This window comes from Schistocerca cancellata, chromosome 3 (genome assembly GCF_023864275.1).
Source record: "Schistocerca cancellata isolate TAMUIC-IGC-003103 chromosome 3, iqSchCanc2.1, whole genome shotgun sequence".
NCBI lineage: Eukaryota > Metazoa > Arthropoda > Insecta > Orthoptera > Acrididae > Schistocerca > Schistocerca cancellata.
In genome coordinates, this window is record NC_064628.1 from 808470339 (window position 1) to 808489323 (window position 18985).

Genomic DNA, 18985 nt, shown 5'->3' on the forward strand with positions numbered 1-18985 from the left:
TCTAAACAAATCTCTGTTTGCAATGTGAATTCCATCAGACATAGGGGATATAAAAATGAAAAAGCTGGCATACTATGCTTACTTTCACTCCATAATGTTATATAGGATTATTTTTTTGGGGTGATTCATCAAGCCAAGCTAAAGTTTGCCAGGCACAAAAATGTGCAGTAAGAGTTATATGTGGTGTGAACACAAGAGCATCCTGCAGAGGCCTGTTTAGGGAACTATGGATACTAACTACTGCTTCCCAATATATTTATTCCTTAATGAAATTTGTCATTAAAAATATATCACTTTTTCAAACTGACAGCTCAGTTCATGGAATCAGTACTTGAAATAAGATTTTTCTTCACATGGATTTAATGTCACTTAATCTTGTGCAAAAAGGTGCACATTATTCAGAAACACACATTTTCAATAACTTGCCAGCAACCATAAAAAGCTTAACAACCAATGAAATTCAATTTAAGAGAAGCCTAAAGGATTTATTGGCGGCCAACTCCTTCTACTCCATTGATGAATTTCCTAATAGAACCAACTGATTTTGTGAGTGTGCAGTAATATGTTCATTGGAAATATGTTTATTACCTTATAAATAAAAAGAACTTTTTCATAAATTTTAAAGTCTGTGCATTAATGCGATATTAGTAAATGAGGGTTTTAAAATGATACTTTCATATAGTCCTCATAAAAAAAATTACGATCATTCCACTTGGGACCTGTGGAATGTACATGAGCTTATTTGCAAGAACAGAAGTGAGAACTGAGAAGCAAGAACTAAGAAAAAAAAATGAGACCCAAAAACTAAGGACTTTTGTATGGTAATCATCACAGAAACATTTTGAACATAAATTCTTGTTGCATTGTGGACGAAATAATGCAGATGGAAATTCAAACAAAATAAGGGATTATTAATAAATCAGAATGCAAGCAAAATTACGTATATAAATAATGAATCCAATAACATTGACAAAAATATAATAAAATAATAAAGCATAACAAATTAAATCAAAGTTAATACATGAAAGTGATTAAAATCACATGGATGGATATTCAAATGAAGAAAGAATTATAAGAAAAAAAAGGGGCAAAAGAAAGTTAATACAATGATTGAAAAGATACAGAAAAGTGTTAGAAGTCTAAAATTGCATTTAAACTAATTAAATGAATAAAAATAATGATCAAAGTACTTTGATAAAGATTTTAAAATAAAAATTTTAAAGTACTGGTTTGGATTCAAACTCATGGCCCACATAACAGTTTAGTCCCTTTATACTATGCAGCCATTACAGGTTTCAGTATGAAATTTGCCACATCAAGACAAAGCATAAGCTAAATGTCACATTACCAATGATTGTGACACAAGTAGAAGTATAAATATTTGTTTTAATATTTTTCTGACACTGCAAAGGGAGAACTGAAAACTGAGAACCAATGTTGGTTCTCAAGAACAATGAGAATCCTTTGGTTCTTGGTTTGCCTATCACTATGCTTACCGTACCTTATAGTATGATCAAAAAGGGAATTGCTACGTCAAGGTTACCCACAGCGCAGCAGTGAACACTGTGTGAGGAAATTTTTGAACACTTTCAGGCTCTCATATGCACATATACTGCCAGAATTTTTGTAGATATCAATAATTGTAATTAACTGAGAAGCTTAATGGCATTCTGGTCCAAGCTGCTGTAGATGGCAGTCGTGTGTGTGTGATGTGTTCTTTGCTTGTGTGACTGAATGTGTATGTGTTTCCTTTTCTGACAAAGGCTTTTGGTGAAAGCTAATGTGCAAATGTCTTTTTGTTGTGCCTTTCTGCAAATCAACCTGTCTTCTTTATGGTGAGTAGCAATCTATCTTTCCCTTGTTGTTGTTGTGGTCTTCAGTCCTGAGACTGGTTTGATGCAGCTCTCCATGCTACTCTATCCTGTGCAAGCTTCTTCATCTCCCAGTACTTACTGCAACCTACATCCTTCTGAATCTGCTTAGTGTATTCATCTCTTGGTCTCCCTCTACAATTTTTACCCTCCACGCTGCCCTCCAATGCTAAATTTGTGATCCCTTGATGCCTCAGAACATGCCCTACCAACCGGTCCCTTCTTCTTGTCAAGTTGTGCCACAAACTCCTCTTCTCCCCTATTCTATTCAATACCTCCTCATTAGTTATGTGATCTACCCATCTAATCTTCAGCATCCTTCTGTAGCACCACATTTCGAAAGCTTCTATTCTCTTCTTGTCCAAACTATTTATCATCCATGTTTCACTTCCATACATGGCTACACTCCATACAAATAGTTTCAGAAACAACTTCCTGACACTTAAATCTATACTCGATGTTAACAAATTCCTTTTCTTCAGAAATGCTTTCCTTGCCATTGCCAGTCTACATTTTATATCCTCTCTACTTTGACCATCATCAGTTATTTTGCTCCCCAAATAGCAAAACTCCTTTACTACTTTAAGTGTCTCATTTCCTAATCTAATTCCCTCAGCATCACCCGACTTAATTCGACTACATTCCATGATCCTCATTTTTCTTTTGTTGATGTTCATGTAATATCCTCCTTTCAAGACACTGTCCATTCCGTTCAACTGCTCTTCCAAATCCTTTGCTGTCTCTGACAGAATTACAATGTTATCGGCGAACCTCAAAGTTTTAATTTCTTCTCCATGGATTTTAACACCTACTCTGAACTTTTCTTTTGTTTCCTTTATTGCTTGCTAAATACACAGATTGAATAACATCGGGGATAGGCTACAACCGTGTCTCACTCCCTTCAAAACCACTGCTTCCCTTTCATACCCCATGACTCTTCTAACTGTCATCTGCTTTCTGTACAAATTGTAAATAGCCTTTTGCTCCCTGTACTTTACCCCTGCCACCTTCAGAATTTGAAAGATAGCATTCCAATCAACATTGTCAAAAGCTTTCTCTAAGTCTACAAATGCTAGAAACGTAGGTTTGCCTTTCCTTAATCTTTCTTCTAAGATAAGTCGTAGGGTCAGTATTGCCTCACGTGTTCCAACATTTCTACTGAATCCAAACTGATCTTCCCCGAGGTCGGCTTCTATCAGTTTTTCCATTCGTCTGTAAAGAATTTGCGTTAGTATTTTGCAGCTGTGACTTATTAAACTGATAGTTCGGTAACTTTCACATCTGTCAACACCTGCTTTCTTTGGGATTGGAATTATTATATTCTTCTTAAAGTCTGAGGGTATTTCGCCTGTCTCATACATCGTGCTCACCAGATGGTAGAGTTTTGTCATGACTGGCTCTCCCGAGGCCATCAGTAGTTCTAATGGAATGTTGTCTACTCCCGGGGCCTTGTTTTGACTCAGGTCTTTCAGTGCTCTGTCAAACTCTTCACGCAGTATCTTATCTCCCATTTCATCTTCATCTACATCCTCTTCCATTTCCATAATATTGTCCTCAAGTACATCGCCCTTGTATAAACCCTCTATATACTCCTTCCACCTTTCTGCTTTCCCTTCTTTGCTTAGAACTGGGTTGCCATCTGAGCTCTTGATATTCATACAAGTGGTTCTCTTCTCTCCAAAGGTCTCTTTAATTTTCCTGTAGGCTGTATCTATCTTACCCCTAGTGAGACAAGCCTCTACATCCTTACATTGGTCCTCTAGCCATCCCTGCTTAGCCATTTTGCACTTCCTGTCGATTTCATTTTTGAGACGTTTGTATTCCTTTTTGCCTGCTTCATTTACTGCATTTTTATATTTTCTCCTTTCATCAATTAAATTCAATATTTCTTCTGTTACCCAAGGATTTCTATTAGCCTGCATCTTTTTACCTACTTGATCGTCTGCTGCCTTCACCACTTCATCCCTCAGAGCTACCCATTCTTCTTCTACTGTATTTCTTTCCCCCATCCCTGTCAATTGTTCCCTAATGCTTTCCCTGAAACTCTCTACAACCTCTGGGTTTTCAGTTTATCCAGGTCCCATCTCCTTAAATTCCCACCTTTTTGCAGTTTCTTCAGTTTTAATCTACAGTTAATAACCAGTAGATTGTGACCAGAGTCCACATCTGCCCCTGGAAATGTCTTACAATTTAAAATCTGGTTCCTAAATCTCTGTCTTACCATTATACAGGGTGATTCAAAAAGAATACCACAACTTTAAAAATGTGTATTTAATGAAAGAAACATAATATAACCTTCTGTTATACATCATTACAAAGAGTATTTAAAAAGGTTTTTTTTTCACTCATAAACAAGTTCAGAGATGTTCAATATGGCCCCCTCCAGACAATCGAGCAATATCAACCCGATACTGCAACTCGTTCCACACTCTCTGTAGCATATCAGGCGTAACAGTTTGGATAGCTGCTGTTATTTCTCATTTCAAATCATCAATGGTGGCTGGGAGAGGTGGCCGAAACACCATATCCTTAACATACCCCCATAAGAAAAAATCGCAGGGGGTAAGATCAGGGCTTCTTGGAGGCCAGTGATGAAGTGCTCTGTCACGGGTTGCCTGGCGGCCGATCCATCGCCTTGGGTAGTTGACGTCAGGTTTCATAACTAACCTTTTTCGTAGGACTCTCCATACAGTTGATTGTGGAATTTGCAGCTCTCTGCTAGCTCTGCGAGTCGATTTTCCTGGGCTGCGAACAAATGCTTGCTGGATGCGTGTTACATTTTCTTCACTCGTTCTCGGCCGTCCAGAACTTTTCCCTTTGCACAAACACCCATTCTCTGTAAACTGTTTATACCAACGTTTAATACACCACCTATCAGGAGGTTTAACACCATACTTCGTTCGAAATGCACGCTGAACAACTGTCGTTGATTCACTCCTGCCGTACTCAATAACACAAAAAGCTTTCTGTTGAGCGGTCGCCATCTTAGCATCAACTGACGCTGACGCCTAGTCAACAGCGCCTCAAGCGAACAAATGTACAACTAAATGAAACTTTATAGCTCCCTTAATTCGCCGACAGATAGTGCTTAGCTCTGCCTTTTGTCGTTGCAGAGTTTTAAATTCCTAAAGTTGTGGTATTCTTTTTGAATCACCCTGTATAATCTATCTGATACCTTTTAGTATCTCCAGGGTTCTTCCATGTATACAATCTGCTTTCATGATTCTTGAACCAAGTGTTAGCTATGTTTAAGTTAAGCGCTGCGTAAAATTCTACGAGGCGGCTTCCTCTTTCATTTCTTACCCCAAATCCATATTCACCTACTACGTTTCCCTCTCTCCCTTTTCCTACTGCCGAATTCCAGTCGCGCATGACTATTAAATTTTCATCTCCCTTCACTACCTGAATAATTTCTTTTATCTCATCATACATTTCATCAATTTCTTCATCATCTGCAGAGCTAGTTGGCATATAAACTTGTACTACTGTAGTGGGCGTGGGCTTCGTGTCTATCTTGGCCACAATAATGTTTTCACTATGCTGTTTGTAGTAGCCTACCCGTACTCCTATTTTCTTATTCATTCTTAAACCTACTCCAGCATTACCCCTACTGGATTTTGTATTTATAACTCTGTATTCACCTGACCAAAAGTCTTGTTCCTCCTGCCACCAAACTTCACTAATTCCCACTATATCTAACTTTAACCTTTCTATTTCCCTTTTTAAATTTTTTAACCTACCTGCCCGATTAAGAGGTCTGGCATTCCACGCTGCGATCTGTAGAATGCCAGTTTTCTTTCTCCTGATAACCACGTTCTCTTGAGTAGTCCCCGCCCGGAGATCCGAATGGGGGACTATTTTACCTCCGAAATATTTTACCCAAGAGGACACCATCATCATTTAATCATACAGTAAAGCTGCTTGCCTTCGGGAAAAATTACGGCTGTATTTTACCCTTACTTTCAGCCGTTCGCAGTAGCAGAACAACAAGGCCATTTTGATTAGTGTTACAAGTCCAGATCAGTCAATCATCCAGACTGTTACCCCTGCAACTACTGAAAAGCCTGCTGCCCCTCTTCAGGAACCACATGTTTGTCTGGCCTCTCAACAGATACCCCTCCGTTGTGGTTGCACCTACGGTACGGCTATCTGTGTCGTTGAGGCACACAAGCCTCCCCACCAAGGGCAAGGTCCATGGTTCATGGATACTTACATTGTTAATATTCCAACCTGGAGTTTCCATTGTTTGAAGGTTAATGAATGGTGTATCATGATCTCACTGTTGCTCCATCTATACATGCTTTTCTTCTCCAATTCTTACATTTGACTGGTAATTAATGAAATAAACTTACTCTTTAATGTTATTTCACCCCACAAATGCAGGAAAACCTATGAAACCTAGAGATAATTTGTTTGTTCTAGAGTTCTTTTGCATGCTAATGTGCTTTTTGTAGTGAATTAGTGAAGAGATTTTGCGTGAAGGGTTTATCGGTGATCCGTTACTACTGATGCACTTGACCGATTTATATAAAGGAGAAACAGTGATATTTGTGGTAGCCATTACTAAGCCAAATCCATAAATTTTTACATAGGTCACACCCATTGTACTACAAATCGTATGTATGTGGCTCATGTTGTGCCTTTCAAGAAACTATGCTCCTGTTGTTGACTAACTATAAAGCTATGCATACTTAATCTAATAAGTGTAATACAATTTTGAAGTTGTTAACATGATTCTTCCTAGTGTTATTGTGTGATCTTATTCAGAGATGGCTTTATTTTTATGCCAGGCTGGAGTACCTCACTGCCCGTAATACATTATTTGTGCATCTGGTTGTGTGGGATTGTTGCTATGACAAAACGTCCTTCACTTTCTTTCTGGAGAATGCTTTTCTGGCCAGTCCCTATCTTGAGCACATCATTATGGTGGTGCCACCAAATACTACTACAAGTAAGTATAGTTAAGCATTTCATGTACACTTATTACTAATAATTTCTTGCAACCAGTATGTAAAATTTTGTTAGTTTTATTCTTATCATGAACAGTCCAGTCTCACTCATACATTTTTCATGGATGTTTTAAAAAGAAAAAGGATCAAATTAGTCTGGAAATTAAGCAGTTACAAGGACATTTCCATGGGTGACTGTGGATTCTGACCACAATCTATTGGTTATGAGCTGTAGCTTAGAACTGAAGAAATTGCAAAAAGATGGGAATTTAAGGAGATGGGACCTGGATAAATTGTGAGAACCAGAGGCTGTAGAGGGTTTCAGAGAGAGTATTAGGGAATGATTCACAAGAACAGGTGAAAGAAATAAAGTAGAAGTAGTAGGGGTAGCTTTGAGAGATGAAATAGTGAAGGCAGTAGAGGATCAAGTAGATAAAAGACGTGGATTATTATAAATCCTTGGATAACAGAAGAGATACTGAATTTAATTGATGAAAGGTGAAAATATAAAAATGCAGTAAATGAATCAGGCAAAAAGGAATACAAATGTCTCAAAAATGAGATCAACAGGAAGTGCAAAATGGCCAAGCAGGAATGGCTAGAAGACAGATGTAAGAATGTAGAGGCATATATCACTAGGGGTAAGATAGATACTGTATACAGGAAAATTACAGAGACTTGTGGAGAAAAGTGAACCACTTGTATGAATATCAAGATCTCAGATGTAAAACTGGTTCCAAGCAAAGAAGGGAAGGCAGAAAGGTGGAAGCAGTATATAGATAGTCTATTCAAGAGCAATGCAATTGAGGGCAATATTATAGAAATGGAAGAGGACATAGATGAAGATGAAATGGGAGACATGATACTGCATGAGGAGTTTGACAGAGCACTGAAAGACCTAAGCCAAAACAAGGCCCTGGGAGTAGACAAAGTTCCATTAGAACTACTGATAGCCTTGGGTGAGCCAGCCCTGACAAAATTCTACCATCTGGTGAGCAAGATGTATGAGATAGGCAAAATACCCTCAGACTTCAAGAAGAATATAATAATTCCAATTCCAAAGAAAGCAAGTGTACAGGTGTGAAAATTACCAAAAAATAAATTTAGTAAGTCATGGCTGCAAAACACTAATGGGAATTCTTTACAGACAAATGGAGAAACTGGTAGAAGCTGTCCCCGGGGAAGGTCAGTTTAGATTCTGTACAAATGTTGGAACATGCAAAGCAATACTGACCCTACAACGTATCTTAGAAGATAGATTAAGGAAAGGCAAACCTATGATTCTAGCATTTGTAGACTTACAGAAAGCTTTTGACAATGTTGTCTGGAATACTCTCTTTCAAACTCTGAAGGAGGCAGGAGTCAAATACAGTGAGTGAAAGGCTATTTACAATTTGTACAGAAACCAAATGGCAGTTATAAGAGTTAGAGGTGCATGGAAGGGAAGCAGTGGTTGAGAAGGGAGTAAGACAGGGCTATAGCATATCTCCAAAGTTAATCAATCTGTATATTGAGCAAGCAGTAAAGGAAACAAAAGAAAAATTTGGAGAAGGAATTAAAATCCATGGCGAAGAAATTAAAACTTTGAGGTTCACCGATGAGATTGTAATTCTGTCAGAGTCAGCAAAGGACCTGGAAGAGCAGCTGAATGGAATGGACAGTGTCTTGAAAGGAGGATATAAGATGAACATCAACAAAAGCAAAACGAGGATAATGGAATGTAGTCGAATTAAATCAGGTGGTGCTGAGGGGATTATATTAGGAAATGAGGCACTTATAGTAGTAGATGAGTTTTGCTATTTGGGGAGTAAAATAACTGATGACGGTCGAAGTAGAGAGGATATAAAATGTGGACTGGCAATGCCAAGGAAAGTATTTTTGAAGAAGAGAAATTTGTTAACATCGAGTATAGATTTAAGTGTCAGGAAGTCATTTCTGAAAGTATTTGTATGGAGTGTAGCCATGTATGGAAGTGAAACTTGGACGATAAATAGTTTGGACAAGAAGAGAATAGAAGCTTTCAAAATGTAGTGCTATTGAAGAATGCTGAAGATTAGCTGGGTGGATCAGACAATTAATGAAGACGCACTGAATTGAATTGGGGAGAAGAGCGATTTGGGGCTCAACTTGTCTAGAAGAAGGGATTGGTTGGTAGGACATTTTCTGAGGCATCAAGGAATCACCAATTTAGTACTAGAGGTAAGCATGGGGTAAAAATTGTAGAGGGAGAGCAAGAGACGAATATGCTGAGCAGGTTCAGAAGGATGTAGGTTGCAGGAGTTGTTCGGAGATGATGAAGCTTGCACAGCATAGGGTAGCATGGAGAGGTGCATCAAACCAGTCTCCGGACTGAAGACCTCAACACAGTATTCTCCAATGGTGTAAGTAATACATCACGTAAATTGATGATAAACAGCACCTGTTAATTTGTCTGGTAAAGTGTATGTCTCTATTACTCTTTCAACCACAGTCCCCACCCACACATTGATATTAAAATAAACCTGATGCCTCTATTTCACGATGGCATGGGGATTTTTGTCTACCCCTACATAGTTATTGTGGTACTTTATTATCACACTCTGGTTGAAATCAGTTTCATATCCAAACTGATTTGAGGAACTGGAATCTGGCATTCTGGTCTTGTGGCCTGAGAGATTGCATTGGTATGGATAACATAACAGCATGTGCAGCAGTGGTCATGCAAGAACATAGTTGATGCCTTCAGCAGTTCCAGTTCTTTGCTCATTTGGGTCAGGATAATCTTCTGCTTATCACAATAGTTGTTTCTCTGTATCTGACATAGGAACTGTGCTAGGTCCCCTCAAATTCCTTGCCCTTGTTGTGGATGAACCTGTGCAAAGTCACTATAGCAGCCTACTAAAATTTTTTTAGATGGGGTGCAGTGTTGAGGACGTTTGGTATGCATTCATGTACTTGACAATCAACGTCTTTCTCACAACCACAGCAGACCTATGTCTGTCATTTCCTGCTTGAGGTAATGGTACTCCATTTCCCTCTTTGTGGTGGTGGAAAGTATCGAGCACTTAAGAAATGGGAAAACAACGAAGAGTGACGGCATTCCAGCTGAGCTACTACATGGAGAAGAAGCACTCCGGAGATGTTTGTTTCACCTGGTACAGTGATCTGGAAAACTGAGACCATACCAACAGAATGGGAAGAATAATTAACAGTCCCAATACATAAAAAAGAGACAGGGAAGATTTTAGAAGCTATAGAGAAATATCATCAGTTAACACTGCTTAGAAGACTTTATCTTGGTCTTGCTAAACATCTTGAAACCATATGTAGGAAATATAGTTGTGGTTTATCAAAACAGCTTTCATAGAAAGAGATCCACTACTGATAATATATTTGTAATCAGAACAAAACATGTCAAAAGGTGGGAAAATAAACAAAAATTACATTACTTGTTCATTTATTTTATCGAAGCGTATGATCCCATCTACAGGCAAAGCCTTTGGAATGTAATGATGGAATTTGGGTGTCCGGTTAAACCTACAAATCTTTTTAAAGTGTGCATAAAAAAAAAGAAAAAAAAAGAGGACTAAGACAGGGAGATGAGTTGTGAGGAAAGTCAAACTAGTACCTGCTGTGATCCTCCAAAGAAATATAGTTCGTGTGCAGATAGTATAGTGCTCATTGGAAAAAGCGAAATAGAGATTAGACAGCTGTATGTGGAACGCACAGAAGAAGCATTCAAACTTGGCCTAAAAGTGAACAATTAGAAAACAAAATACATGTTAGTTCAAAGATATAGAGATGAACAAGAAATCCAGTTTCATCTAATAACTGGCAAACATATGTTCTAACACTGAGTAGTTTAAAGTTTCAAGGCCAATGAAAGATGGACAAAATCAGTGACAACAAGTGAAAACAAGACTGCAAAATGCTAACAGGGTACACTACTCCATTAAAAAATTCTAGTGACTTAACTACTGACAAGGAAAGGTAAAATGAAGATATGTAGCACAATTATCAGAGCAGTTCTAACCAATGCAGCAGAAACATGATGAAGTCTCTAACCCAGAACTTTGGAAACAAAGTGGGATAGAATTTGATATTTACTATGATAATGAATCACAAAACTGGAAGGCAATACAATACAGAAATCATGATCATAATCAAGTGCAGAAGCAATTGCCAAGCCATCTGATGAGAATGAAGAAGGATCAAGTGATTTCAAGAACACTCAAGAAAAAGTCGTTTGGTAAAAGATCATGGGGGAGAACCAGGAGTGTATGGCTAAATGAAATTAAAACAATTTGCCAACAGGATGGGCACGAAAAACTGGCAAAAAGTAGAACAAGATAGAATCATTTGTAGGCAACATATGAGACTGTCACAGGATCTTTGACTTCCTTAGAAGCCAGAAAGAAGATGAGAAAGAAAAATAAGAAGAAGAACAAGAAGAAGCAAAACATGTTACTAGTACATTAACCCAAATAACTTTACAACTTGCTGTTAATATTTTTATTTAATACCAACATTTGTCAGTTTTCAGTTACTTTCAGAGACTATTCTTTTAATTTACTTATATTTCCACAACCTGCACTGTGTGCAGTGTGCCATAATGGTTAATGTCACTGGCTGACATGCTGTGGGTCAGCAGTTCAAACTTGACACCAGTAATTATTTGTTATCTAATATTTGTCATTTATAGAAAGTTCTTGAAGCCTCTTATGTTTGTCTATTCTGGAATATTCAAAATCCGTACAAATAACTGCACTTCATTACAAATGGTCAATTCTTTTTTATCTGTTGTTGTTATTGTTGTTGTTGTTGTGGTCTTCACTCCTGAGACTGGTTTGATGCAGCTATCCATGCTACTCTATCCTGTGCAAGCTTCCTCATCTCCCAGTACCTCCTGCAACCTACATCCTTCTGAATCTGTTTAGTGTACTCTTCCCTTGGTCTCCCTCTACGATTTTTACCCTCCACACTGCATTCCAATACTAAATTGGTGATCCCTTGATGTCTCAGAATATGCCCTACCAAGCGATCCCTTCTTCTAGTCAAGTTGTGCCACAGATTTCTCTTCTCTCCAGTCCTATTCAATATGTCCTCATTAGTTATGTAGTCTACCCATCTAATCTTCAGCATTCTTCTGTAGCATCACATTTCGAAAGCTTCTATTCTCTTCTTGTCCAAACTATTTATCGTCCATGTTTCACTTCCATACATGGCTACATTCCATACAAATACTTTCAGAAATGACTTCCTGACACTTAAATCTATACTCGATGTTAACAAATTTCTCTTCTTCAGAAACGCTTTCCTTGGCATTGCCAGTCTACATTTTATATCCTCTCTACTTCGACCATCATCAGTTATTTTGCTCCCCAAATAGCAAAACTCCTTTACTACTTTAAGTGTCTCATTTCCTAATCTAATTCCCTCAGCATCACCCGACTTAATTCGACTACATTCCTTTATCCTCGTTTTGCTTTTGTTGATGTTCATCTTATATTCTCCTTTCAAGACACTATCCATTCCGTTCACTGGTCTTCCAAGTCCTTTGCTGTCTCTGACAGAATTACATTGTCATCGGCGAACCTCAAAGTTTTATTTCTTCTCCATGGGTTTTAATACCTACTCTGAACTTTTCTTTTGTTTCCTTTACTGCTTGCTAAATACACAGATTGAATAACATTGGGGATAGGCTACAACCCTGTCTCACTCCCTTCCCAACCACTGCTTCCCCTTCATGTACCTCGACTCTTATAACAGCCATCTGGTTTCTATACAAATTGTAAATAGCCTTTCGCTCCCTGTATTTCACCCCTGCCAGCTACAGAATTTGAAAGAGAGTATTCCAGTCAACATTGTCAAAAGCTTTCTCTAAGTCTACAAATGCTAGAAACATAGGTTTACCTTTCCTTAATCTAGCTTCTAAGAAAAGTCGTAGGGTCAGTATTGACTCAAGTGTTCCGATATTTCTACGGATCCAAACTGATCTTCCCTGAGGTTGGTTTGTACTAGTTTTTCCATTTGTCTGTAAAGAATTCATGTTAGTATTTTGCAGTGGTGACTTATTAAACTGATAGTTTGGTAATTTTCAAATCTGTCAACTCTTGCTTTCTTTGGGATTGGAATTATTATATTCTTCTTGAAGTCTGAGGGTATTTCGCCTGTCTCATACATCTTGCTCACCAGATCTTGCTCCTGTTGCCGAATTCCAGTCACCCATGACTATTAAATTTTCATCTCCCTTCACTATCTGAATAATTTCTTTTATTTCATCATATATTTCTTCAGTCTCTTCGTCATCTGCAGAGCTAGTCAGCATATAAACTTTTACTACTGTGGTAGGCGTGGGCTTCGTATGTATCTTGGCCACAACAATGCGTTCACTATGCTGTTTGTAGTAGCTTACCTGGATTCCTATTTTCCTATTCATTATTAAACCTACTCCGGCATTGCCTCTATTTGATTTTGTGTTTATAACCCTGTATTCACCTGACCAGAAGTCTTATTCCTCCTGCCACCGAACTTCACTAATTCCCACTATATCTGACTTTAACCTATCCCTTTCCCTTTTTAAATTTTCTAACCTACCTGCCCAATTAAGGGATCTGACATTCCGATCCGTAGAACGCCTATTTTCTTCCTCCTGATAACGACATCCTGTTGAGTAGTCCCCGTCCAGAGTACCGAATGGGGGACTATTTTACCTTCGGAATATTTTACCCAAGAGGACCCCATCATCATTTAACCCTACAGTAAAGCTGTATGTCCTTGGGTAAAATACGGCTGTAGTTTCCCCTTGCTTTCAGCCGTTCGCAGTACCAGCACAGCAAGGCTGTTTTGGTTAGTGTTACAAGGCCAGATCAATCAATCAATCATCCAGACTGTTGCCCCTGAAACTACTGAAAAGGCCGCTGCCCCTCTTCAGGAACCACATGTTTGTCTGGCCTCTCAACAGATACCCCTTTGTTGTGGTTGCACCTACGGTATGGCTATCTGTATCGCTGAGGCACGCAAGCCTCCCCACCAATGGCAAGGTCCATGGTTCATGGGTGGGTGGGTGGGGGGGGTGTTTCCTATGTGTATGTAGGTGTTAATAATAAACTATCTGTATGTAGGTGTTAATAATAAACTTGCTTTCAGCTCTACATTTAGCACTTCATTTATGACCCTGCATTTAGAATTAGACTTGATTGTGGCTTCAATATGACACTGTTTGGTGAAAAACATGGTACTTCAAAAAATTTACACCACCGTGGCTCAAAATAAACAATGGAAAAGTCATTGCCTACATGGAAAATAACCAGAATACGAGCAATACATCATTCTAACTGTCTGTATATTCAGGAGACCACTGTATTATGAAACAGCAGCAAGTCACCTGAAGATCATGCATCCATCAGTTTTTTCCATTGGTGTCTGTCATGACCGAACTAAATGCTTCAGAAGTTTTGACCATGTCATCAAATATAACAATTGGACGACAAATGTGTTTGGCAGATGAATACTTTTGCTTGGATGGCACAGTCAGCAGTGGTTCAAGAACAATGAAGAGAAGGTCAGTAGCACAGATGAATTAAAGACTTAACTGTAGAAAATGTGTGGCGACATCAGCAGCAAGTCTGTTTTGTGGAAGAGCAATTGAAGAATAGGGCCCTGTTGTGTTTCAAGAATTTCCTCATAAATTCTAGAATCACTCAGCCTTCTACCATCTTGAACACATGATTAAGAGTGGTTTGATAGAATTCTACCTACTGTGTGTCGCATGTTTGTGTGTACAGATTTGAAGTTTGTCATTTTGTCATGAGAAGACTGTAGACATGGCGGTCGAACGGCACCTACAAGTTCTTGTCAGTTGATCCATTGAAGTCGTAGTGAAAGAGCAAGGAAGAACTATGAAACTTCTAGGTTATTCTGTGTTAATCATATCAGTTACCATTATTATAAGTAACGTGAACTTTTGAGATTCGGAATTCTGAAAAAACTCTTATCTTGGACTTGCTGGAGGCAAGATGTATTTTACAATTTGCTTGTAATAGAGTTATGGTTGTGAAGCCAACTCTTTTCTAAAATGTTGTTAAATCTGTTTGTAATGTGAGACGGATACAAGTGACTTACAAGAAGGAAAATATTTATATGTGAAGTGCAAGTTTTTTTCTTTATGAATCTCAAATATACCGATAGTTGTTGAAAAGTATTCCTCGAGTACCTAATTATTTCACGAGTCTTTAAGGTTCCTGTAACTAGCATCATTCTTTGGAGAAGAAGTTTATAGATATTCCAGAAGCCTGCTATTGAGAGAAAAAGATGGTTTCGACCCTATGCTGCATTGTGAATCCGAATATGACAGAGGCTAACAACATCTCATATTTGATTAAAGGAGTCACTGAAGACATGTGCCAAGCTCTTCTAGTTAAGGATGTAACAATGACAGAGGAATTTATCAAGTAGTGGCAATGAATTGATGAAATGCAACAAAAAAAGAGTCAGATAAAGTTCTTTCTTTGGCAGTTGTGAAGGATCACCATGAGCTCACCTCTCGCAGCTACTATATAGTAAATGAAGGAATACGACAGTGTATGGCTTCCAAAAATGTCAGATCAAGTACACAAGATGTAACATCGGTGGATGTAGACCCCATTTGGTTGGAGGTAATGGAGAATGTTGAGAAGTGAATCAGTCTTTAGCATCAGTCTAGCTGAATACACTGTGAGAAATGCACTAAGATTTACACCACAACAGTAAAATGGCAACCTAACATCCAACCAACACAGATACAACCAACTCCATCTCCAAACAGAATGCCCTGCAGGAGACCAAACATTCGGAGGACAGAGAACTGAGTGCTGGTATGTTTTCACTTTGTGTGCCCTGGGTACATTGTACACTGATGCAGAGAAAGAAGATGATGACTGTTACGCCACAAAATATCTACCATCATCACTGTCGTACTCACACCAATCAACTGTAGACAATTGTAGCACAGCCATGTGATGAAACCCATTGCCATACCCTACACAGTGTCTCTCCCCAACATTCCATAGGTGTTTCCCATTACCGACCAGAGGTACTAGCCATTACCTAGCAACCAAATTCAGAAAAACTAAGTGAGGTGGCCATTTATGGAGTGTGGTGTTATGTACCACTCTAGTAGAGTGATGTGTACCTTATTTCTACCTAGCTGATGGATGATGATCATGATTGTTAAACTACATAATAATTTATTGATTAAAATTAGGAAGCTTTTGTAGGTTTTTGTTGTTTGTTTTGCATGTGACCCTCAGGCAGATTGACGCATTGTCTTCAATGTGGAACAGCGATTGCAGTTTACTGTGAGTTGCAGTACCTTTGTGTAACCTCTGTGAGTCACCATCCTGGTTTGGGTTAGAACAGTCTATCACTGAGTAAAAGCATGCCCTGTAATAATGCGGCATGACATCTTGGCAAGATAGAAGAAGTTGATTAACGTGATTAATTCATTTAATGTCAGTCTCCCGCATATGAACTCACTATGAGTAGAAGCGATGTTCCCAGTAATGTAATGTTTGAGGTGCAAGATCACAATCCATGAAGATAATTACAGAAGAAATTATTCATATTCATTTATAGGAAGTTGAAATTTTGTTGAAGGGTTATTCAATTCCAGCACAAACACAACAGCATCAGAGATGGGGTCTAGCACAGCTGCACCAGTGTGGTCTAAAGAGAATTTTTGTTGTTAGGTGGAGATGTTCAGAGTGAAAAGAAGACAAGAAATTCAGCTCTGAACATACAAATATTTAAAGGGGAGTACCGCAGGAGGTGAGGCCACCACATATGAAACTCCTCCATGGACAGAAGTCACCCAAGATGTCAGGAAATCTCACTGATATCATCATTGATGGGCAACATGTCTGGGCACTAGTCAGTTAAGGGGCTTCCTTTTTAGTAATGTTGGACACTTATCATCCTCAGCTAAAGAAGACTATGTTCTGTTATATGAAAGTGACTGTGCTGAAAGTCGCAAATGAGAACTACTTCCTGCTGACATGAAGATAACTGCAAGAATAACTATCAGTGACAGAACACAGTTCTTTGAATTTGTTGTCTTATCAGAGTGTTGTCATAATGTTCCTGAATTAGGCTTCTTGCAGGCATCACAAGCAGTCATAGACCGTAAAAGGTCATATCTCCAGACTGATGCTGTTTCAATAAGAGCACATAATAAGAGATTTCTCTGGATGGTTGTTTGTTATTGAAGAGGCATCATCAATGACACAAGCTCCAGTTGTCAAGTTAGATGCCCAGCTAAACTGTGAAGCTTTTTTCACCTGCAACAAGCTATTAAGGCTCACAAAAGAAATCTACAGGGCAGGAACAATCATAAGATTTGTAGGTGGCCATCCACAACTCATCTGTAGAGGATATGCATAGGGGCAGCTAAACCAGTCTGGGAAAAGCAGCTTAGTGTCATTGACAAAGAATCATGCTCTGCTACTACTTCAGAACATACTGGGAAGGGAGCTACTATCAAACTGCCAACAGTATCTGACCTGATGAGGAACAATGTCAGTGAGGGTTTTCCATTCAGTGCCAATTTTTGGGTGCTTCCAAGTCTGGAGTAGATAAAACACAGATCAAGCAGTACACTGGGGATCATCTTTCAATTAGCCATTGCTGAATGACAGATAATCTGAAAGGAAGTGGAGAAGATGCTGCAAGGTGGCAGCTTGGGAAAAAGAACAGTGGCATGTAGTGTTTCCATATTTACTAGTGATGACTGAACAAAATCACAAGAAAGATGTCCATCCATTGTCACACATTGATGTCATCATAGACTACTTGAAAGTATCCAAATATTGTACAACTATGGACTTGCAGAAAGCCGACTGGAAAACAAAATTGCCAAACCTGACAGGGAAAAGACTACCTTCATAACACTCAATTGCCTCTATGAGGTCAAAGTTATGCCATTTGGATTACTAATGGCCCCAGCCAGCTTCAGATGTATGATGGACAACCAGCTTTAACACTTTAAATGAACAACACTTCTTTGCTATGTGGATGACAGAGCAGATTATTTCAAGACATTTGGAGATCATCTAAATTGCATGATAACTGTGTTCAGCCTACAGACCTCTATCTGAATCCAAAATGGTGCCTCTTTATGGCTCAAGAAATGAAAATCGTGGGATACTTAGGGAATGGTGATGGAAACCATCCCAATCTAGAGAAAATAAGGCCAGTCACAGATTTTCCATCTTCTCAGCACGTTCGTGATGTGACAAGCTTCCTTGGAATGTACTTGTACTCTGGGCAGTTCATGAAGGACATCTATATCAAGGCACATCCCTTGCAAGAGCTACTGGAGGGAGATAACAAATTTTCCTGGAACAAGGTACAAGAAAAATCATTCCTTGTCCTTAAGAAGGCACTAACACCTCCTCCAGTACTAGCATTGTATGATGGGAAAGCTGAGACAGAACTTCACACTTTCATTAACTGGTATGGAGTAGGTGCAATTCTAACACAGATTCCAGAAGAAGGGCTGAAATTATGACAGCATATACTTCCAGGGTACTCTCCAAGTCCAATATGAAGTACCCTACAACTGGGAAACAGTGCCTTGCAGTTGTTTGGGCCACCAAAACATTCCAACTGTATCTATTTTGCAAATCATTCACCTCGTAATGGACCACCAATCACTTTCCTAGCTGAACTAGCCTGAAGAATCCATTTGGTTAACTAGAGAGTCTCCAGAAATACATCATCACTGTGGTATATAATAGTGGACAAACACAATGAAGCCAACTGCCTTTTGAGGAGTCTCTTCTTGGAACTCATCTGCATTGACAATCTCTCAGGCATTTCTGCCCTAAATGCCATTACTGTTGAACAAGGGGAATACCCAGCACTGCTAAAAGTCATAGAAGCCTTAGAGGAGGAGGAGCTCACCAGACGAGAATTCCAGGTAATAAATGGAACATTATATAAGAGGAACTGTGACCCAGTGGGAAGGAAATGGACCTTTGTCCAGCTCATCTGCTGCCAGCTATCTAGAATTTCATTTATTTATTTATTTATTTGTCATTAGCCAACATAAGTTGAAATAGACAATTACATACTTAAAAGATGATCACATTTGATAGTTTACATGTTTAGCTTTACTATATACATTCAGATTCCTTAATACTGTATTAT

General features: G+C 38.7%; 1 protein-coding gene across 1 annotated transcript in view; it reads left to right on the forward strand.

Moving 5' to 3' along the window:
- Positions 1 to 6489: 6489 nt before the first annotated feature.
- The window catches only part of LOC126176586 (cilia- and flagella-associated protein 61-like), a 60558-nt gene continuing 48062 nt past the window's right edge, over positions 6490 to 18985 (forward strand). The window contains exons 1-2 of the mRNA XM_049923747.1: positions 6490 to 6532; positions 6616 to 6822. Of these exons, the coding sequence (XP_049779704.1) occupies positions 6490 to 6532; positions 6616 to 6822 (250 nt within the window). The remainder of the gene's footprint in view (positions 6533 to 6615; positions 6823 to 18985) is intronic.